General features: G+C 39.5%; 1 protein-coding gene across 13 annotated transcripts in view; it reads left to right on the top strand.

Moving 5' to 3' along the window:
* PPFIBP1 (PPFIA binding protein 1) overlaps positions 1-24,243 on the top strand; it is a 206,241-nt gene that overhangs the window by 128,003 nt on the left and 53,995 nt on the right. For all 13 annotated transcript variants that reach the window (XM_061417546.1, XM_061417550.1, XM_061417549.1 and 10 more), the window contains exons 3-4: positions 8,816-8,914; positions 14,705-14,910. In XM_061417546.1, the coding sequence (XP_061273530.1) occupies positions 8,851-8,914; positions 14,705-14,910 (270 nt within the window). In that variant the 5' untranslated portion in view covers positions 8,816-8,850. The remainder of the gene's footprint in view (positions 1-8,815; positions 8,915-14,704; positions 14,911-24,243) is intronic.

Here is a 24,243-nt window from a genome sequence, read left to right as displayed (position 1 = left end):
CATCATATAATGGTAAAGTGATGAGATGGTTAGATAGCATCGTCAACTCAATGGACACAAATTTAAGCAAACTCCAGAAGATAGTGGAGGACAGAGGAGTCTGGCGGGCTACAGTCCATGGGGTGGAAAGAGTCAGACACGACCGAGTGACTGAATAACGACAGCAGCAGAGAGAAATGGGGCATTCTTTCAGTTTATCACAAGATCTTCAGATTTACTGACATCTAATACACATTTGTCTTTCAAATAGCAGCAACATCCTTTTATGCAAGAAGTAAAAGATCTTGGCTTATCATAATGAACTTTTGAAATCATCTGCCTTCTTGTTATCATTCCTAAATATTGGTAGCAAAGAGTCAAAACATTTGTTTCCTTTTATTTTGTCCTGTTTTCCGTGCTGCTTTGTTTATTTGAATACTTAACCATTTTTTATGGCTCTTCATTTTAGTGAGCACGAGAGTTATTTTTTTCTAACAAATAGTCATGAACATGCCCTCTTTTGTGCTTTGCCTTACATCTCTCTGTGAGAGGCTATTCCATTTTCTGAGTGTGTGTTTGTGTTTATGCAGGTGGTTAACATAACATGTACTTTCTTATTTGATTTGTAAATATTTGGTGAGCTCTTGGTATGCTTGAGGTTATGCTAGAAAAATAAAATATTTAAGCCAATTATATCAGGGTCAAGGGTGTTTGAAAATCCTATTGTCTGAAGACATGGGTGAGAAAGTTTAAATATTTTATTATGGAAAATCTCAAATATATGAAAATGTAGATAAAATAGTATAGTGTTACCCTATGTCCTTATCACCCATCTTCAACAATTATCAAATCATGACTAATCTTGTGTCACCTATATCTCTACCCTTTATTCCCTTCTTTTTATTTTATTTATTTATTTTAGTTTTATCTTAATTTTTGGTTGTGCTGTGCAGCATATGGGATCTTAGTTCCCCAGCGAGGGATCAAACCCATACCCCCTGCTTTGGGAGTATGGAGTCTTATCGTTGGACCACCAAGGAAGTGTCCTCCTTCGTTATTTTAAAGCAAATTCCAGATGTTGTATCATTTCATCCATGAATATTTGGTCATCCCTAATATGCCATAAATACTAAAATAATTCCTTAATATCACCAAATACACAATGTTCATATTTCCAGTTCTGCCATCAATATTATACTTATTTTTACAGTTTGACCAGACTTTTTACATGTGTGTTGTAACATTGACATCAGCCCCACTGCCAACATCTTCACTGTTTTCAGCACTTTTCCTGCCCCTCAACCCCCACTTCTTACCTTGCTGCCCTTTTCAGTTGATTCTGAATTCATTTTCTAGGGATGTTAGAGCAGACTGGAGGTGAAAGGATTTGGACTAATAATACAGGGTAGAGGAGGAAACATGTGATAATATATACATAGCAGAGAACCAGAAAGCGAGGATTCTATAAGAATCTTAAAAGTTGTAGGCATAACAACTTAGTAGTTGAAGTTTAAAGGGAGAGATTTTACTGGTTAAAACCTGTATTGCCTCTTCAGAGCTGTTATTTTTTAGATCAAAAGTAGAAGCAGGAGGTGGGGAGAGGAGCTCTGCCCTTGTTTCCCTTGGAAGCCTGTTCCCAACCCCTCTGGGTGGGGCTTGGTGTTCCAGGAGGAAAGAGGACTGCTTGTGCTCTAGCACGGTGACAGAGTGGGCATCAGAATCACGTGGCAGCTCATACAAACCTTGCTCCTAGAATTCGGATTCAGTAGATCTTGGCCAAGGATTTACATATGAACCAGCTCACCGGTGATGCTGTGCCACTGCTGGGCAGTCCCCACACCTTGAGAACCACTCAGCAGTCCTTCCTAGGCCAGTTTTTAAGACATTTCTTTGCTAAGATTGTATTGCTGCCTGCATGGGAAATCGTCTTGTAATTGATTGACATCCCTAGTGAGCATCTTTGGGGGAAAAATTGATGAGAGATCTTGGGTAATTTACATGAAACTATATTGTTTTCATAATGGCCGCATAATAACGTGGTGTTCCACCAGCCTAGTTGAATGTATGTAAACATTCTCTCATTCACTGAAGGGATTTCTTCTTTTAAGTGTCCTTAGTGTCTGTCTCCGGAGAAGGCAATGGCACCCCACTCCAGTACTCTTGTCTGGAAAATCCCATGGATGGAGGAGCCTGGTAGGCTGCAGTCCATGGGGTCGCTAAGAGTCGGACATGACTGAGCGACTTCACTTTCACTTTTCCCTTTCCTTCATTGGAGAAGGAAATGGCAACCCACTCCAGTGTTCTTGCCTGGAGAATCCCAGGGACGGGGGAGCCTGGTGGGCTGCCGTCTCTGGGGTCGCACAAAGTCGGACACGACTGAAGTGACTTAGCAGCAGCAGCAGCAGCAGTAGCAGTATCTGTCTCTGGGCACGGAATTCAAAGTTCTCTTTCAAACATAAAACATTTTACCTAAGGAAAGCTGAGAAAGTTAGGACAAATGTCATTCTCACCAACGTTTAGAAACAGATTCTGTAGTTGTTCTTACAGTCTTTCTTTCCTACTTCACGAAGAGACTGGGCAGCTCTTCCAACCTAAACCATCAGTTAGTCAACAACCCTGTAAAAGTTGTGGTTTTCTGCCAACCTTTAAGCCACCACACCCATTGCTGGAACTTTCCCTGATATTTTACCTTACTCAAATCTGCTCTAAATGGGTCCTAACCGAGTTTGAAATACACCCAAAATATTTCTTTGTTGGTATTCCTTTACCATTACTGTAAAATATGAATGTTACTTCCAGGAGCTTGCTTTTCCAAGACTTTTCTGAACTTCTTTTCATTAAACCGTTAGCATAGGAAACCACTAGACTGAGGTCTCCTTAAAGCAGAACTGATCTCTGTTTACATCACCCAATAGTAAGGGCTTTCTCCAGTTTGAACTATGACCTTGAACCCAAACCACACTCTTTTGTTGTTGGTAGTTGTATTGTTTGGTGCCTTTTCCTTCAACAAGTCATTGAAATAAGTGTATATTACCTATTTAGAATCCAGAAATAATTTTGGTATTGTGTGGGAATTAGTAGATGGTAAAGTTTTTATTTTCTAAGTGGTTTTGTTCGTCCAAAAGATGAAGTTGTAATCAACAGGTTTCTGGGTAAGGAAACAGTCCGAACATAGGAAGCTGGATATTCTGAGTTTAATTTTAGACCTCAGGTATATATAATTGGATTATTCATTATTCTTTATTCATGATATATTATCATATAAGGCCTGCATATCCTACTTACATTCATTCATTTATTTGGTTCATTTAAAAATATTGTTTCAAAAAAATAAAAAATAAAAATAGTTTCATTTCTAATTTCTAACAACCATCTTCAACCCTAATTTTAAAAATTTGAGGTGAAGCTTACATACAGTGAAGTGAACACATCTTAAATGTACAGTTTGATGAGTTTTGACAAATGTATAAGCTTGAATATATATCCATCAAGATATTGAACAGAAAGTCCCCAGAATTTCCTTGAATCATTCACCACTCCCTGCAAATAATTATTGTTCTACTTTCTTTCACCATAGATTACCTATTTTTTAATTTTACATAAAAGGAATCACATAATACATAGTCATTTATGTCTGACTTCTTTTGCTCCCAGTAATATTTGTTAGACTTTTTCACTGTGGAGGAATATTCCATTGTACTGGAGTAGTATTCCATTGTATTAAGTATGTGAAGATGCCCAGGGGAATCTTCCTCTCAGAAATGTTTCTGAGAATAGAGGAAAATCTTGATATAGCTTGAGATTTTCTGAGGCCTTTTATTTAAGTTTTCTATTTTTTAAAATACTTTGACTCAGGCATAAAAATTGACATAACCTTATTAACACAGATGCTCATGAAGTTAGGTGGCCACTAAAATAGCTCAAGCGTGGACAAGTCAGAATTTTAATAAATATGGAAGCTCTGTTCTTAACATTAGTACTTTACCACTTTCGGTTGCTGTTCTTAGTCTTCTGTATAATCCTTTAATGCCCATTTGGAATTTATTGAGACTTATTTTGTGGCCTTGCATACACACATGGCCTGGCCTAGTGTGTATAACCTGTGGGTTGAAAAGAATATGTTCTGCATTTGGTTGTTTTGTTCTATAAATTGAGTTAGGTCAAGATGGGTGATAGTATTGCTAAAGTCTGTATTATTACCTGATTTGTTTTCCTACCTGGTCTGTCATTCCAAAAGAAGGTTGAAAAGGAGGAACAAATGAAAGATGGGATAAACAGAAAAAAATGGCAGGACAGTAGAGTTAAATCCAACTATATCGACTATTAAATATAAACGGACTGAATTTGTGTAATTCTCCCTTAGTTGTGTCAGTTTTTGCCTCATGTTATTTGAAGCTCTGTTATTAGTTGCGGAAACATTTATGATGAATTGACTCTTACCATGATAAAATATTCCTCTTTCTAGTAATACTTGATTGAAAGTCACTTTTCACATATTAATATGGCCAATCCTCCTTCCCCAGGCTTATTTACTGTGTGCATAATGTCTTATTTTTCATTCTTATATTTTATATGTCTTTACGTTTAACCAGTCTGACAATCTTGGGCTTTTATTAAAAGTTTAGTCCATTTACATTTAATGTAATGGTAAATTATATGATTGAGTTTAAGTTTATCATTTGCCATTTGATTTCTTTTTCTCCCATCAGTTCATTGTTTCACCTTTACTTCCTTCTTTTGGATTAATTGAGGATTTTATTAGTATTCTATCTCATCAACTCAACTGGCTTTTTACTTTGTACAGTTTGGATATATTATATTATGTATTCTTATCACAACCTGCTGTGAATTGGTATTGAACATCTTTGTGCATAATGTAAGAACTTTACCCTCTTCTAATCATTGAGCCAGTAAGAATGTGATTTCCTTCATAAGCCCTAATCACTTTGCATCATGTGGGCGGGGAAGTGCCCACAAGTGAAAAGATGTATGAATGTGAACCTCATTCATTATGTATGGTTACCTTTACTCAAGAGCTGAATTCCCCATAGTTTCTACCTGTTTTTATTTTCATTTTAGCCCATTTTGCATTCCCATTACCATTCTGTAAGAGAGTCTGTGAATTCACATCCTTGTACAGTACTTAGTAGTGTCCATTTTTTTGCCAACTGACTGAATATAAAATGATATCACATTGCTGTCTTAAATTCTTTGAGTATTAATAACATTAAGCATCTCTTCGTATTTTATATTGGTAAAAGTGTTTCCCTTTTGTTATAATGTCTGTTCATGTCTTTACCTCTCCCATTTTTTAAATCAATTTGTAGTAATTTTTTACTTGGAAACCACTGAACTACCACCTATATTTAACTAAATTTAAAGCAGTCTTTGATCTTTGAATCTGTCATTCTTACTGACAACTCTATTTAATTTGTGTGCGTGTGTGTCTGCTCAGTCATTCAGTCATGTTGGATTCTTTGAGACTCCGTGGATTGTAGCCTGCCAGGCTCCTTTGTCCATGGAATTTTCCAGACAAGAATACTGGGGTGGGTTGCCATTTCCTCCTCCACGGAATCTTCCCCACCCCGGGATAGACCCTATATCTCTTGTGTCTCCTGCATTGGCAGGCGGGTTCCTTTACCACTGAGCCATCAGGGACCTCTCCAAATTCCTAACCCCTTGACTCCCTGAGGATAACTGCTCAAATTTCCTCCCTTAGCACCTACCACCTTTGCCATATTATGTACATATTTGTTAATTGTGTTTACTGTCTTATCTTCTCCGTATTATTACATGTAGGCTGCTATGTGATAGGTATAGAGATTGAGAGTAAGCATCTATAAACTTCTATAACACTTTAATGTTTACATCATATTAAACAAAGACTTGGTCTCTAATAAAATGGAAATTTTTTTAAAAAATTGGTTCTTCTCCACCATTTTGAAAAGCATCACCTAGGTTCTTGTACCTCCGTGTCTTAGCATTTGAAAGGTTCATTGGAACAGAGAAGAAATAGATAACTACCTGTCTTTCTTGAAAAAGTGTTCTTGTTCTACACAAATTAGAGTTACCCGCAAAGATTTAGTGGGGTGATGAGAGCTTTTCTAATGTGAGCATTATTTTATTTTATTGGTATTCCCCATGATTATAGCTGAGCCTGGCATGTGTCTGTCTGTACACACACACAAATATAGATAGATAGATAGCATCTATTTAGAGCTCTTTGAAGTTCAACATTAAAATGAAAGGAAATGTAGGCCACTTAATTATGTGGAATTCAAGGACCATACACTCTTTGGCTTAATCCTTAATGTTTCTAGAGTATTTAAGCCTGAAGTGTGATCATTCAATTTCTGCCCCACCTCTCTGGACTGTGCACTAGCTAAATGTGCTAGTAGATTTTTGAGAACACCCAGGTTTATAACCTATTAGCCCCTTGATTTCTGGGTGACTATAAATGCATGCCTTGGGTGTTTTTGTGCTGTAGTGTTTCTACATAAAATGGTAGTGATATTTTATACCTTCTGAAGGGAGTAAAATCTGGGAAATTCTTTGTTATTGTTCAATCACCAAGTCACATCCAACTCTTTGCAACCCCATGGATCGTACCACACCAGGCACCTCTGTCCTCCGCTGTCTCCTGGAGTTTGCTCAGATTCATGTCCATTGAGTTGATGATGCTAGCTAACCATCTCATCCTCTGCTACCCTCTTCTCCTTTTGCCTTCAATCTTTCCTAGCCTCAGAATCTTTTCCAATGTGTTGACTCTTTGCATCAGGTGGCCAAAGTATTGGAGCTTCAGTATCAGTCCTTCCAATGAATATTCAGAGTTGATTTCCTTTAGGATTGACTGGTTTGATCTTCTTGCTGTCCAAGAGACTGTCAAGAGTCTTCTCCAGGAACACAGTTCGAAAGCATTGGTTCTTCAGTGCTCAGCCGTCTTTATGGTCCAACTCTCACATCCATACATGACTACTGGAAAAACCATAGCTTTGACTATGTGAAACTTTGTCAGCAAGGTGATGTCTCTGCTTTTTAATACTCTGTCTAGGTTTGCCATAGCTTTTCTTCCAAGGAGAAAGCATCTTTTAATTTCAAGGCTACAGTGACTGTCCACAGCAAGTTTGGAACCTAAAAAAATAAAATCTCCCACTGTTTGTACTTTTTGCCCTTCTATTTGTCATGAAGTGATGGGACCAGATGTCATGATCTTCGTTTTTTTTAAATGTTGAGTTTCAAGTCAGCTTTTTACTTTCCTTTTTCACTCATAAAGAGACTCTTGAGTCCCTCTTTAATTTCTGCCATTAAAGTGGTATTATCTGCATATCTGAGGTTGTTAATATTTCTTCCACCAGTCTTGATTCCAGCTTGTGATTCATTCACCCCAACATTTCAGATGATGTACTCTGCATAGAAGTTAAATAAGCAGAGTGACAATATACAGCCTTGTCATACTCCTTTCCCAATTTTGCACCAGTCAGTTCTTTCATGTCCAGTTCTAACTGTTGCTGCTTGATCCACATACAGGTTTCTCAGGAGACAAGTAAGGTGGTCTGGTAGTCCCATTTCTTTAAGAATTTTCCAGTTTGTTGTGATCCACATAGCCAGAGACTTTAACCTTTGAAATTCTTAGATGAAATATATGAAAACTATCCAATCAGAGTAAGATTTCACAATGATTAATGGCATTTTATGACAGTGAATGCATAATAGAAAATTGATCTAAGCAGCTGTTTATCAGAACTGTAAATATGTTTGTAGAAATAAAGTGGTAAGACCTAGGTTGCTTGGAAACAGAGGGCAAAGTTTTCTGTTAAGCAGCATATGCTTTATTTCCCAGGTGTTTGCTCCACCACAGTAACTGCCAAATAGCAGGAGCTGTATTTGAGTGTGTTGGGAGAATTTATGTGGATGATTAGCTGGTACCTGAAATGCATTAATTAATATTGAAAATCACATAATTTGCCTTTTTTCCTGTTAATGGCCAAATTTTTTGCAAGAATAATTTAAATTTATTTTTTAGCTGGTAAAAGAGTGAGTAGATTGTGACACAATTTCAACCTAACTTTATTTCTCAGATAGGATCAGAGAAACAAAAATTTAATATTACAGTGGAAATCAGATAGACCTAGTTCAAAAACTGGTCTTTGTAAACTTGTTTTTGTAGGCAAAGATCATTATAAAATGAAGAGGGATTTATGCATTTAATAGGGTTTCTCTTGTGACTAAGGATTATGGGTAATTTATATTAATGTGTGGGACTCAATACAGGATATGCACTCATAGGCACTCAATACAGGATAGCCATTGTCACAGTGCAAAATGCCAGTAGGTGTGTGTGTGCTTGTTATGTATGTTCCTGAATCATTTTCTTAGACAAATCTCATGGTAATTCCTTATTGAGGAAAAAAATAAAAATAAAGGCAAAATTGACAACGCAGAGATTGGGTGGAGCCAGTGCAGATAGAACCAAGTCTCATCTATCTAGCATCCCTCGTGGCCCGGAGCAGGGTTCCACAGCCACCTCTGTTGCCCTCACAGAGACCTAGAGTACAGCATGGAAACCGTCCTACTGGAGTTTAAACACTGTGGGTGCAAGAACTGAATCATACTTACTTTATTAACTGATCGGGCATAGCATGAGATCCAGCGGTAGAGTAGGCACACAATGACTGGTCATAGATTATTAAATGATTCATTTAATTCAGCTCTGATACTTCACAAATTCTCTGTATGTCTCTGCTAGGTGGAGTTATAGTTTGTGTTGAATTATCAAACCTGCCAGGAAGCATATATCATTTGAAGGATGTAATGATAAACATCATTATTGTTTCAGATCTAGGTTGGAATTTGCCCTTGACAAATAACAAGATGATGAGTGATGCAAGTGACATGTTGGCTGCAGCGCTGGAGCAGATGGATGGGATTATAGCAGGTAATCTGCATCCTCTGAAAGACACAGTCATGGTATTTACTGGGCTGTCTTGGCTTTTTTTGTTGCAACTCTTTTATAACCTCTACACTTTGATATTTTCATTTATTGGCTTTCTCCAGTGCCTTTAGGTTCCCCGTGGTTCAGTCTTTGTCCTTCTTCCCCAATTTCTGCCAGAATTATTCTTAAATTTTGTTTTATTTATTTTTTTTAATTTTATTTTATTTTTAAACTTTTCATAATTGTATTAGTTTTGAAAATGTCAAAAAATTCTGGAACCTTCCTGGGCTTCCGATCCAGAGTAAAAGTGACTCTGGTCCGGGTGGTCTGTGGACTGCACTTGGAGGGAGGGATTACTGTTCTACCCAATAATCAGGAATGTTCTCATCATTTCCCTTAAATTCAATATTCACTTTCCCATCAATGACTCTCACATCTATTTATTCTTCCAATTCTTTGCTAAGCTTCAGGACCTTATCTCTACCAGCCAACCAGATAACCTCCCTGCAGTGTCTTACTATAGATGCATCAGTGTCATCATTTAAAACATTGAGCTCACCATCTTTTCTCAGAAGCCCCTCTAGTTGTTGTTTTTTTTTATTTAATTTATTTATTTTAATTGGAGGCTAATTACTTTACAATATTTTAGTGGTTTTTGCCATACATTGACATGAATCAGCCATGGGTGTACATGTGTTCCCCATCCTGAGCCCCCCTCCCACCTCCCTTCCCATCCCATCCCTAACGGTCATCCCAGTGCACCAGCCCTGAGCACCCTGTCTCATGCATTGAACCTGTACTGGTGATCTGTTTCATATATGGTGTCTTTATCTTGGCTAATCTCATAGTCCTCCCTCTATACACTTGGTTTTTGTTTTTTTTTTTTTTTGCGTCTCTTTATTTATTTTTTTATTTTATTTTATTTTTAAACTTTACATAATTGTATTAGTTTTGCCAAATATCAAAGTGAATCCATCACAGGTATACATGTGCTCCCCATCCTGAACCCTCCTCCCCCCTCCCTCCCCATACCATCCCTCTGGGTCGTCCCAGTGCACTAGCCCCAAGCATCCAGTATCGTGCATTGAACCTGGACTGGCATCTCGTTTCATACATGATATTTTACATGTTTCAATGCCATTCTCCCAAATCTTCCCACCCTCTCCCTCTCCCACAGAGTCCATAAGACTGTTCCATACATCAGCGTCTCTTTTGCTGTCTCGTACACAGGGTTATTGTTATCATCTTTCTAAATTCCATATATATGCGTTAGTACACTGTATTGGTGTTTTTCCTTCTGGCTTACTTCACTCTGTATAATAGGCTCCAGTTTCATCCACCTCATTAGAACTGATTCAAATGAATTCTTTTTAATGGCTGAGTAATACTCCATTGTGTATATGTACCACAGCTTTCTTATCCATTCATCTGCTGATGGACATCTAGGTTGCTTCCATGTCCTGGCTGTTATAAACAGTGCTGTGATGAACATTGGGGTACATGTGTCTCTTTCCCTTCTGGTTTCCTCAGTGTGTATGCCCAGCAGTGGGATTGCTGGATCATAAGGCAGTTCTATTTCCAGTTTTTTAAGGAATCTCCACACTGTTCTCCATAGTGGCTGTACTAGTTTGCATTCCCACCAACAGTGTAAGAGGGTTCCCTTTCCTCCACACCCTCTCCAACATTTATTATTTGTAGACTTTTGGATCGCAGCCATTCTGACTGGTATGAAATGGTACCTCATAAGCAGTTTAAGTCATTCTAGACACGACCCATATGTTCCCCTACTTAGTCAAATTCTGTCAGCTCTGCCTCCTACCAAATTCTCCCAGTCCCTTTCTTCCTCTCTAAAATCTGTTGTGTCTGTGCTACCGTTGTCCTGCTCTACCTAAATAACCCTCCCACTTGATGTCCTTGGCGCACTTGCTTTCCTGCTCTAGTCCACCCTTTTCTCCAGACCACCAGAATCTTTTTTTCTGAAATGCCAGTCTCGGCAATGGAGACACAGACATAAAGAACGGACTTGTGAACACGAGGAGGGAAGGAGAGGGTGGGATGAACTGAGAGAGTAGCACTGAAACATATACGTTATCATATGTAAAATAGATAGCCATTGGGAATTTGCTGAATGGTTAATTCATTCAATTTGGTATTCAAATCTGGTGAGCTCAAATCTGGTGCTCTGTGACAACCTAGAGGGGTGGGAGGTGGGAAGTAGGTTCAAGAGAGAGAGGACATATGTATACCTATGATTCATGTTGGTGTATGGCAGAAACCAGCACAGTATTGTAAAGTAATTATCCTCCAATAAATTTAAAAATCCCAGTCTGATCATCCTCCTTAAGAATCTTCAGCAATTCTCTGTTACAGAAGCTGAGCAAAAGAAGTAGACTATAATCTCCTTGTTTTCTCATCATGGTGAGGGGACTGGCTAGTAGATGAGCCCCTTCATCCCCTGGCACATCCCTCAGGAGTAGTGCTACTTAAGCTCTTCTGTCTTCCATGGGCTTCCCTAGTAGCTCATTGCTTACAATGCAGGATATCCGGGTTTGATTCCTGGGTTGGGAAGATCCTCTGGAGAAGGAAATGACAACCCACTCCAGTATTCTTGCCTGGAAAATCCCATGGACAGAGGAGCCTGGCAGGCTGCAGTCCATGGGGTCGCAAGAGTCGGACACGACTTAGTGACTGAAACCACCAAAACCAAGCCCTTCTGTCACATTTTGTGTCTTGTCTCAAGAGAAGGACTTTCATGTATTTGGGAAGGAACCAGTTACAACGAGGAGGTGTCTGAATGGGTTGGCCTGCATGCACCTGGTGGTCAGGGTCCTGTTACAGTTGGCTTTGACCAGTGACCAGGGTCAGGATATAGTTGTCCTGGCCCTGACGCTACTCGACTTTGGTGGTTTGGAGAAACCAAAGGTGTTTTCCTCTTCAGAAGGTTCTTCTCTTCAAGGAAGTGACCTGCATGGTCTCTTTATTATACTTCTGTGTCTTGGAGACCTTCTTTCAGTTTGACCTCCTTTGTAGATTAGACCACATTTTGAATACTGTATTCAGTTCTTAGAATATTGTTTTCACAGTATCGTTGGTAAACTAAAACTTATCTAGAGAAGGTAGGCATAAAGGTGAAGAGTTTAACAGAGTAAGGAACTGGTTATGTTTAATCTAGCAGAGTGTATTCTTGCTTGGGGAATGATACACACTTTTTTTTTTTCAATTTTATTTTATTTTTAAACTTTACAATATTGTATTGGTTTTGCCAAATATCAAAATGAATCCACCGCAGGTATACACGTGTTCCCCATCCTGAACCCCCTTCCCTCCTCCCTCCCCAAATTTTCTGTTTTAACTGCCTTTTTGAAAATTGAAATATAGCTGATATACAATGGTATGTTAGTTTCAGGTATACAATGAAGTAATTCAGTTACATGTACATATACTTTGTTTTTCAGATTTGTTTCCATTTTAGGTTTTTATAAGATATTGACTATAGTTCCCTGTGCTCTACAGTGGGTCCTTGTTGTGATTGTTTTCTATGGTGTGTGTGTGCTCACTCAGTCCTGTGTGATTCTTCGGGGCACCCGGGACTGTAGCCCACCAGTCTCCTTGTCCATGGGATTCTCCAGGCAAGAGTACTGGAGTGGGTTGCCATTTCCTTCTCCAGGGGATCTTCCCAACCCAGGGATTGATCCCGCATCTCTTGCATCTCCTGCATTGCAGGTGGATTCTTAACCACTGTGCCATCAGGGAAGCCCCGTTTTCTATGATATATGCTTTTAAATAGTTTAAGGACTGTTATATGGGAAAGAGAATGGATTTACTCTGTCACAATTTCAGAAAATATAACAACTAGAGCCAACTTTAGGTTCTTCCCAGGGATTATATACAACCTTACCACTCATCAGGGAAGTGATATTTCTGAGGGATTACATGTCACACATTCCACTAGATTGTGTCCTTGATCCCTCAGTCCCAGCAGGGCCTCGGGAGCAATACTAGAGTCATTAAGACAACAAGATCCCCCAGCTCTCACCTCACACTAAGTCAGTCAGAGCTTTGTGGGTAGGATCTGGATTCATATTTTCAAATTACCATCAGTATTTCTCCAACTGAGGTAAGAGGGAGAAGAGAACTGACAACAAACATTTGGGAGTTTTTCTGAATACACACCTCTCCCCTCTTCCCACTTTGTTTTGTGTTGAAGACTGAACAGAACAGAGGGTTACCATGGGCTCACATGTTTTTTAAATCATTGCATTGTATGATCCTAACACTTAAAACTGCTGGAATATAGGATGTTATACTGTCTGGGTTTTGCTGCTTTTCTGTTCTTCCCTCCTCCTGACTTGTTCACCTCTTTTTTTTTCCTGAGTTCTCAACTGTGCAGGGTTTCCTGAGGGGGCTGATTTAGATGGTTATGTGGCTCCATTAGCATTCATCACTATACATAGCAGTGGTTACCATTATCACAGTTTGGTAGATGTTTGATCCAAATCTTGTGGTCTACTAGTCAGGGACATCAATGGAATGAAACTGCTGAAAGAGAATTCCTTTCCCCACTGTTAGAACTGATCAAGCCCTGTGGCCAACTGGAGAGAGAACTTACATATTGGCTCACAGGTCTCATCCAGCTGTAGACCTTTGGATTTGTGAGAAATGAAGTGAAAGTCACTCAGTCATGTCCAACTCTTTGTGACCCCATGGACGACACAGTCCATAGAATTCTCCAGGCCAGAATACTGGAGTGGATAGCCTTTCCCTTCTCCAGAAGATCTTCCCAACCAAGGGATCGAACCCAGGTCTCCTGCATGGCAGGCAGATTCTTAACCAGCTGAGCCACAAGGGAAGCCCAGATTTGTGAGGTGATGGCCTAAATATCATAGTTGTTGAAAATTAAAGTGTAAAGTTAATATGTAAATTTGATAGTATGTTTGATAGACCAGAAAATAAAAATCAAAGAGATGTAGAAGTGGCTATGGGTGCTTTCAGAATGCACTGTGAGTCAGTGTATGTATTTAAGTAGTAGAGTGTTCCGTAAAAGTAACAGAAAACAAAAATGGCTTTAAAACTATGTTTTGAAGCTAACATTAGCAAGAGCATTGGGGGAAAGTGTTTATCCACACATGCTCCCTTGTACGTATACAGTGTACACGTGTAAGTTACTCAACTTCAGACATTAAATTCTAGGCAGTTAACTGAGAGCTGGCTCTCTTACCTTTGAAATTACGCTATGCAAGTTCCACCTCAATATGCAACTTCTTTCTAGGAGGATTTTAAAATAAATAAATTTATATTTAAAAAAACAAACTTTATGCTTTCTAAAATTTTTATTTTGGGGAATACATGGCTTCACACAATCTGATCTGCTCTCTTCTTAACCTGTGTTTCTTGAGGTCAGCACATCTTATACTAAGACCCATCCTACTCTTACTATGCCACACAGCTGGCCTCCCTGTTAGGTGTTCGACCACTGATATTTAGGAAATGGCAACCCATTCCAGTTTTCTTGGCTGGAAAATCCCTTGACGAGAGGAGCTTGGCGGGCTGCAGTGCACAGGGTCGCAAAGAGTTGGACACAATGACTAAACAGCAACAATCTCTCATCAGTTATGTTTTTTATTTTTTCACCAAATGACTATCCCTTGGAGAGATTTACGTGATTGAATTCTCTTTTCCCTGCTCCTTGTTTGGTCATTCCTCACTGTGACTAGACTTGCTTGCCACCTTCAGCTTTGGTATATTATCCAGCATAAATCCCATTGCTCTCTCTATGATTTTTTTTAAACCTAGGTTCTAAGGCCCTGGAATATTCCAATGGGATTTTCGATTGCCAGTCCCCCACCTCCCCATTCATGGGAAGCTTGCGAGCCCTGCACCTTGTGGAAGACCTGCGTGGGTTGCTGGAGATGATGGAAGCTGATGAGAAGGAAGGCTTGAGGTGCCAGATCCCGGACTCTACAGCGGAAACGCTCATCGAGTGGCTCCAGAGTCAAATGGTAGATATCCGCCTGTTACCAGCCCCACACCGTGAATCTTCCGTTGCTTAGTCCAAAATTCAGGACATAAAGTAGCTGATTAGAACAGGAAAAAACAGCTACAGGGCGACAGGTTTGCCCCAACTTTATCCATTAAGAGATTCTGATTTCCTTTTGACTCTAAAGATCCTTTTATAAAAATTGCTGTTAGTATACATTTCCTGTGTGCCAGCTGGTCACCTGATTTTGCCCATAAAGGTGGACTAGCATTTGAACTGTGCTTGAGTGACCTGCTATGGCTCAAAACGAATAGTCCTGTGAGGGAAAGAGTTTTGCACTTAATAGATGCTTTACTGGTAATACTGGGAAGTCTATTTGAAAAGGGCCAATAGCGATTCAAAATAGGGAGTACAGTGAATGTTGCTGTTCAGTTGCTCAGTCGTGTCCTACTCTGCAACCCCATGGACTGCAGCAGGAGCAGTTCTAATAGCAAGGGACGTTGGAAGCAGTATGTGGGGTCAAGTGCCATCTAGTGGTTGTGACAGTCATTTCGATTCCAGTGCATGAGTTAATCTGTGGATTGGGCTCTGAATGGTGTTCTTAGTCACTGAACAATGAGCCTCTTTCTAGGCATCCTTCTCGAAAACTGATGGCATGGCAGATCTGCCCTTTCCCTGAAAACAATGGTAAATGCTATGTTTTAGTATGTGTTAAACACAGAAAATCCACAGAATGTCACAAAAATATGCAAAAAAGAAGCTAGAAAAAGTGTTTATTTTTTAAGTATTTAATGGATATTCAGTTTTTCAGGAAAATGCATGAATAAGCTTCTAAGTTAATTGTTTTGATGTAAAAGTTAATGAAAATCGTCTGAAAGAATGACAATCTAGTTTTGGTCTGTGGGGCCAATGTCAGCTGTTTGCGTTGGGAACCTTAATGGTATCAGTACATCCTGCACCTGAAGCATTTTCCTGGGATGTGCCACAAACCCAACGCTCCCACCCTGTTCCAGCCAGTGTACCTCCCCATTTCCAGTGCAAGTGCTACGGTTCATCTTTAGCGCATCTCTGCCACCTTGAGTAGGGCAAAATGCACATAAATATTTTACTTTGTATATCTTACTTTGAGCTAGTTTACTTTGTATAATAGTATTTTAGATATTTTACTTTGTATAATAGATATATTACTTTCCATACCTAGTTATTGCACCTTTAGTTTTTCTGCAAGTTTCTCCTCTAGAGATTTAAGTATCCAGGTCTGCTGATTTCTTTGCAGAATTGCTTCATGCTCCGAAACCAGAGATTTCCTGGCATATTTCTCAGGCTGTTTCTACCTCCTCCCTTGCCCCTTCTTTACTGCTTGTTTTCGGCACGCTTTGGGAAGGGAACTTAGAGGAACCCATTCCCAACCTGCATGTAGAGGCAGCCAGTGCAGCCATAACATGAGGGCACTGTGGTTAAGCATTTCACTTGTGTCCAAAATATCTCCATTAATAGGTGCTCAGTCTGTTAAAGTGTTTCTGGAAAAGACTGAAAGTGATGTGATGGTTCCTGAAACATAAATCGTGTCATCCATGCCTTTTTGAGAAACCTACAGTGGTAGTCACGTGTGACTTAGAGATTGGAACCACAGTGCTTGCTGGACTGCAAGGCCTTTAGTTTCGTACTTGCTCCTTGTTGACTTCTGACCTCAGGTCTCATTGCCCTTTTGCTCCGCTTCAGGCACGTGGGATTCCTCACTGATTCTCAAACATGTTGGTGAAACTGGACCTCAGGGCCTTTGCCCTGGCTGTTTACTCTGCCTAGAAAGTTCTTTTCTCAGATTTTCTGGATGACTAGCTTCATCGCATTTACTTAAAAGTTGTGCTCTCCATGAGGCCTTTCCTGCCCACCTGATCTAAAATTTCACATAGTTATTCTCCATAGTACATATCCCTACTTTTATTTTTTTACTAAGAATGCACCACTTTCTTATGTACTCTGTATTTGCCATATTTATGTGTATTTTTTTCTCTCTCCAACTGGAATGGAAGTATCATTGAGACTTTTAACTATATTTAAAACAAATCAAAACAAAACCACTGTATCGATGGTCCCTAGAACAATGCTTGGCATGCAGTAGGTGGTCAGTAGTTATATTTGTGATGAATGTTGCTCCACGAATGATAAAATGGTATATACATTTGAATGAACTGGATTTAACATTTATTAAAATAGCATTTATTTATTGTGTTAAATTTATTCATTTGATGGATAATGGCTTGTTAATTTGTGGTTTTGGTTGCTCTTTGTGTTAATATCTAACATTTTAAAGTTAAGTATCCACAAAATGGACAAATACTTTACACACCTTACAAAGATTCAGGTTTTATCCAAAAAAATGACACTTAAAAAACTAACAAAATGTTAACTCCAGAGAGGTAAGTTTTCTTGTGTTAAACTTATTTATATCTGTATAACCTGATTTATATCTGTCCCCTCATGTGGAATCTAGTCCTTCCAAATTACATGTATTTTTGCAAGCACGTAGATAATGAAATAAAAAAAAAAGATTGATGACAAAGGGCAAAGCCCAAAGCAAGAAGGGGAGAGTGGGAGTGAGTGTTTGGAATAATGAAGACGTAGGTGTGCGATCTTGTTTATCCTTCTGTATATACCAGTTTACATCTGCTAATCCCAACAACAGTCCCAGCTACCATAAACACAGGGAACTATATTCAGTATCCTGTGATTATCAATAATGGAAAAGAATATAAAAAAGAATTTGTGTGTATATGTGTGTATAACTGAGTCACCTTGCTATACTGTAGCAATTAACACTGCATTGTAATTCAACTATGCTTCAGTAAAAAATAAACTAAACAAAAAGGCATATGTATGACATGAATAGTCAGCTTAGCCTATCATAGACTTTAATTTTAGAACCAAAAGTAATTCAGACAATATTAAGAATCCAACAGGTAAAAGGTATTATGCTTACAATTTAATGATTTGCTGATAGTATAGCCTTTTCCCATTTGGTATCTCAGAAGCTGTGATGTGTTTTATGATCTTAAAAGTGGTATCTGTACATGTTTTGGGCTTCCCCTGGTGGCTCAGAAGGTAAATAACCTGCCTTCGGTGCAGGATACCTGAGTTTGGTCCCTGGGTTAGGAAGATCCCCTGGAGAAGGGAATGGCAACAAACTCCTGTATTCTTCCCCGGGAAATCCCATGTCAAAGAGGTTCCTGGCAGGCTGTAGTCCATAGGGGTCACAAAGAGTCAGACGTGACTGAGCATGCATGCAGATATCTAGAGTAGTCAAATAAATTCATAGAGGGAGAAAATAGAATAGTGGTTGCCATTGGCAGGGGAAAGGGTGGGATGTGGAGTTAATATTTAATAGTTACAGAGCTTGAGTTTTACAATATGAAAAGAGTTCTGTAGATGGATGATGGTAATGATTCCACAGACCTGTGAATGTACTTATTGCCACTGAACTGTACATATAAAAATGGTAAGTTTTTATGTGTATTTTGCCCTAATAAAAATTTTTAAATTAGTAATTTGATAAAATTTGGTGGCATCTTAGAATTGAAGGAACACAGAATTCTCCCAAGTGTCTTAAGCTGTCTCAGTTTCCTCATCTGTAAAATGGGAGTGGTGGTTTCTGCCATACAGGATTGTGAAGATCCTATTAGCTAATGTATGTTGAGTGCTTGTCAGTGAGCCTGGCAGAGGATTAGTCAAAAAGGTCATAGTGAAGAGTGGATTGTAGAGAGTAGAGGGAAACATTTAGGAGGACCTTCTGCAATGAAGGAAAGAAAGGGTTGAGACTGGTTATGGGGCAGGGTGATGGTTACCAATTATTTATACAGTTTACTTCTTTGACAGAAGAGTGCAGACATTTCTCTGACTATGGGGAAGCTTCCACAGTGTTTTAGAAAAACTTATTAATGATACAAATTACATAATTAATATTTCATTCATGCTTAATGATGGCCAACCTGAAAGTCCATTTACTTAAGACTGACTGATGCTAAGCTTCTCTTTAGTGCAACTGGGCCTTTGCATTTCTAATTATTATTTTACCCAGGCCAGGAAGATGCCCTGGTTTTCTGTAGGGTGCAGGTTATTCCTTTGCTACTAATTTCTGCTGCCCTCTTAATTGTTTTAGATTATCAGAAGCTGGATAAGAAAATGGAAAATAGTAAGACTGTTACAGTGAAGTGAAGTTAAATCTACAAAAATGAATTTGTTTTAATTGGGTAGCTAAACATGTAGCCTTCTAGGAATGAGTAAGTTTCTTTTAAGACTTGAAAGTTTGTCTCCTGTGGTAAAACAACAACAGCAACAAATCAATTGAATATGACATATTTGTTCAACTACTGAGGTATAATTCTCTATTTTAATTGTGAAATGTATGTTAACACAAATATTAATAACAGAATTATGTACTTTATCAAGCTCAAAGTTTAAGAGGGCAAATAGAAAAAAAGTCTTAATTTTTTGAGACTAGCAAGTAGTTTTTGTTTACTTTAGATCTAACTTGATGCACTGCCCTAGAACATTCTTACAATGCGTTCTTCAGTAGATGGAGGCAAGGTTCATGACCTTGACTGGATCCTGAAATCCCAAAGCGTCTGGTTGTTTGGCAGCTTTAATTATGACACAATCTCAAAGTCAGCAGAAATTACAGAAAAAGACAGTCTGGGGGACTTGCCTGGCAGTCCAGTGGTTAATAATCCACCTTGCAGTTCAGGGGACGCAGGTTCAATCCCTGGTCGGGGAACTGAGATCCCACGTGCTGTGGAGCCACTAAACCCATGTGCTACAGCTAGAGAATCCGTGCACACAGCACAAGATCCCGCATGTTGCAACTAAGACCCGACACAGTCAAATACATTAATTTTAAAAAGAAAACAAAGTGAATGAAAATACTCATGGTAAAAACTGCAAATCAGGCATGATAACCCAGTAGTCTATCAGTGGGGGAAATGAAGTGCTCTTGACTGACTTCTGATCTGTTAAATCATGATAATGCATTTCTATCTTTTCTCTATGTTGAAAAAGATAATATTAATTCTAAGTGTCCCTTGGGTTAAATGTTTCATAAAAATAACAATACTCATAATTTATTTAAAGAGTTCAGACACGGGGCGTGTTTTCTCCAGGGCTTCTAGCTGTTCTCCCCGAGTCCTTGACCCCCAGCAGCACATGCCATCCCCACCCCGCCACCCTTTGATCCCCGCTGGTCTCTGGCCAGCTTCTTTCTCTTTTCCTGTGTGCCTCCAGGGAATGTTTTTCCAAGCCTTGGCAAACAAGATACATCTTAAGGTTGTATCCCGTATGTGATCACAATTATACGAGCTGTGCCTCATCTCTCACTGAGACATCCTAGCTGAAGTTAAACCTGTTTTTCCCTTATGCTTCTGGAAAACTCCCAGGAAAGCACGTGGACCAAGTCAGCAGAGTTCTCCATCAAAAGATGCTAGTGTGTGAACAGTGAGAGAGGTGCTTTCAGTGAAATCCCAGGCTGCCAGTAGTTGTTGGGGTTGAATAGAAAGATTCCTCTATTCTTTTACAAAAGTACGTTAAAAAAGAATAGTGTTGGTCACTCAGTTGTATCTGAGTCTTTCCACCCCATGGACTGTAGCCCACCAGGCTCTTCCATCCATAGAATTCTCTAGGCAAGAATACTGGAGTGGGTTGCCATCCCTTCCTCCAGGGGATCCCTGAAAGAGTAAGTGGCAAGAAAAGTAGACACAGCATTTTTCCTTAATCTCAAATTCTCCTTCCCAAAGTAAAAAATATTCTTCTGCTAGCTCTGCAGCCTGTCACATAGCTGGGTTTTAAAAAAATAAGCTTTCACTGGAGTATAGTTGCTTTACAGAGTAGTGTTAGATTCTGCTACACAGCAAAATGAATCAGCCATACATATACACATATTATCTCCCTTTTGGACTTTTTCAGGTCACCACAGTGCATTAAGTAGAGTTCCCTGTGCTATATAATAGGTTCTAATTATTTATCTATTTTATATATAGTATCAATAGTGTATATATGTTAATCCCAGTCTCCCAATTTATCCCACCCTCCCTTAACCCCTTGATACCCATATATTTGTTCTCTATGTCTGTGTCTTAGATTTTTATAAATATTGAATACAGGAATGAACAATACGTGAATGAATGAATATGTTTTACTCCTAGAATAGGAGCTGGCTTTATTTAGCTTTTGTTTTCCATCCATCTGGAACTCAGGGAACTTTGGAGCATACCTGTGACTGGGATAATGTTGCAGTCTCAGTGTGTACTCCTCTCCCCACTCCAGAAGCTTCAGGAGCATTGTGATATGCCTGAAAATAAGGTGAGGAAGGGGTAGAGCCCATCTTCCCTTCTCAAGGATCTAAAAGAACTCTTTGGGAGACACTGAAGCAGTCTGTCTCTTCGCCCGGGGCTGGCCGTGGATGCACAGACAAGGAGATGCAGGTGTGCCCTGGCCGTGTAACAGGATAGCCACTGCTTGTGGCCGTGGACAATTTAATGTGGCACAGACGCTCCGAGGGAAGCGCTCTCATGATACTTCTAAAAAGACTGGCAGATGAAAGCCCTTGACATCTGCTGTTCTCACCAGCATTTCAGATATAGTTACATTTTTGGAGTAGTGAGTCTTAGAGGCTGACCCACTACTGTGGTTTTTCTTGCTCCAGAACGCTTGTTTTTGCTCGACTGTTTAGTTAAGAAGATGCCTTCTGTCTCTGGGAAACAAGTACAGTGAAAATTAAAACCCAGAAAAACAAAACCCCAAAGCCATAGTCTGATTCTGACCATGTCTGTAATCTTGACTTGGAAAATACAGCATATATTCAGGATCATTCTGAGTTTCAGTCTTTGATGTACTTTCTGACAACATTGAATAAACTGATATCTTTCTAGGAGAGGGTCGTGATTGAGTTTTGGGGTATGATAAAATGCATGTGAAATTTAGTTCCCCTTTTGGGTTTCTTAGCAAATGATGAGATGATGAGATTTTAGAATAAGTAGAGGGCTTCCTGAAGAGGCTGTTCTTTTGAACTTGAGTAGAAATTTAGGAGGAAAATATAAGTGGGGTGTTTGCAAGATGGACCTAGAGTCAGAGGTACCATAGTACCAAGGGGCACTGGCCAGGTGGAGGGGCTGCTCTAGAGGCCCTGAATGGTAGCAGTGTTGCCCTGAGATGATTGTTTACAGCCCAGGAGCAGGCCTCTCCATCCTAATCACACTACATCGAATGTGAGGACCAGACAGCAGAGCACTGCTTCTGCCTGGTGGATTGATTTCCAACATTGTTGGTGTTGTGTTCTTTGACTCTTTGTACAAAAGAATGTGAGATTCTGTCTTGTGTGTTGGACCCAAATGAAATGTAACTGTGATATTTGTGGCTGAAAGTTCAGTTCAGTCGTGTCCGACTCTTTGCTACCCAATGAGCTACAGCACGCCAGGCGTCCCTGTCCATCACCAACTCCCAGACTCCACCCAAACCCATGTCCATCGAGTCAGTGATGCCACCCAACCATCTCATCCTCTGTTCTCCCCTTCTTCTCCTGCCCTCAATCTTTCCCAGCATCAGGGTCTTTTCAAATGAGTCAGCTCTACGCATCAGGTGGCCAAAGTACTGGAGTTTCAGCCTCAACATCAGTCCTTCCAATGAACACCCAGGACTGATCTCCTTTAGGATGGACTGGTTGGATCTCCTTGCAGTCCAAGGGACTCTCAAGAGTCTTCTCCAACACCGCAGTTCAACAGCATCAATTCTTCTGCACTCAGCTTTCTTTATAGTCCAACTCTCACATCCATACATGACTACTGGAAAAACCATAGCCTTGAGTAGACTGAAAGATTCAAGTCTTATTTCAGTCTTTCCTCTAGTGGAAAGCAGGCAATGGATGTTTGCGTACAGTGGTAGAAATATTAATACTGTGATTAGGACATGAAAGACCCTGTATGAGATGTATCATTTGGTAGCTAAAGATAACATTTAATTAAATGAGCTTTAGTTTAACACACCTTCCTTTTTATTTCTTTCTTTTGGGGGGCCATACCATGTGGCTTGTGGGAAGGTTAGGGTTTAGGGTTAGGGTTTAGGGTTAGGGCTAGGGTTAGGGTTAGGGATCTCAGATCCCTACTAGGGACTGAATCTGAGTCACGGCAGTGCAAGCTGAGAGTCGTAACCACTAGGCCACCAGAGAACTCCCCACTTTCCTTTCTTGATATTGAATTTTAAGAAATATCATGAAATCATAAGTGTATGGCAGTTTTAAAAACTAGTATATTTATGGGATTTCCCTGGCAGTCCAGTGGTTACGACTTCGCCTTCCAATGCAGGAGGGGTGCGGGTTCAGTCCCTGGTCAAGGAGCTAAGAGTCCACATGCCACATAGTGTGGCCAAAAGATTAGACAGAAAAAAAAAAAAAGGCTAGTATATTTACTGGGTGGGGGGAGGGGAGGGAAAATGAGAAGAGTGTGAGAGTGTGTGTGTGTGTGAGAGAGAGAGGGTGCTAGTCCAACTCTTTTTAAATATTTGTTGTCTATAAAATTGGACTGATATTCTTTTCCCCATTTTAATTCTGTTACCATTCTGATATGGGAATGCTATATTCAAAAGGAGTTCTATATTATAAGATAAATAAGTTTAATCATAGCAAATCACTACTGGTATATTGATTTTGGATTTTTACAGGATGATAGAGCTCAGGAAAGAACACCAAACCAAAACTGAAGGTTGAGGAGAAAAGAGAGCCAGGTGTAGGCCAATGCAAACCAATAAAACTAAGAAAATCAGAGGAAAACACAGCATGGTACTTTCTACAAAAATAACAGATAGAAGACTCCCACCTGTCATGAAGCTGAAACTGGGTGATGAGTACAAAGGGTCTTGTCATTGTAGTCTTTTTTATATATATATATTTGAAGCTTTCTGTATTAAAACATTTTAAAGAAGAGACTCATATAATGCAAAATGCTAACATTTATAACATCTTTTCACTTGATTTTGTATTTATATTTGATGATTACAGGGAAATTAATAGAAAAAGAAGAGCTTCTATTTAGATGGTGAAGGGTAGATGGTGTGTGTAGCACCTGCCATGTGAGTTCAGGCAATTCACGTTCTTGGGTGTGGTTTCTGCCTACCCTTAGGATTCTATAGTTCGATGAGGAATAAAGCTTTTTAGACATATCCCTCCACACCCATTATGTCAGGAAAATCTGGCAAACTCCGTAAGTCCCTTAATTAAAGGATCACTGTTACAGTCCAGCTGCCTCTTGCGCCCTGCCCTTCCTGGTGTATTCCAGTCCTGCCCCTCCGCACCCCCTGTCAGTTGAAGATTGCATTG

Source organism: Bos javanicus, chromosome 5 (assembly GCF_032452875.1).
Source record: "Bos javanicus breed banteng chromosome 5, ARS-OSU_banteng_1.0, whole genome shotgun sequence".
Lineage (NCBI taxonomy): Eukaryota > Metazoa > Chordata > Mammalia > Artiodactyla > Bovidae > Bos > Bos javanicus.
This window is presented reverse-complemented; position numbering and strand designations above follow the sequence as displayed.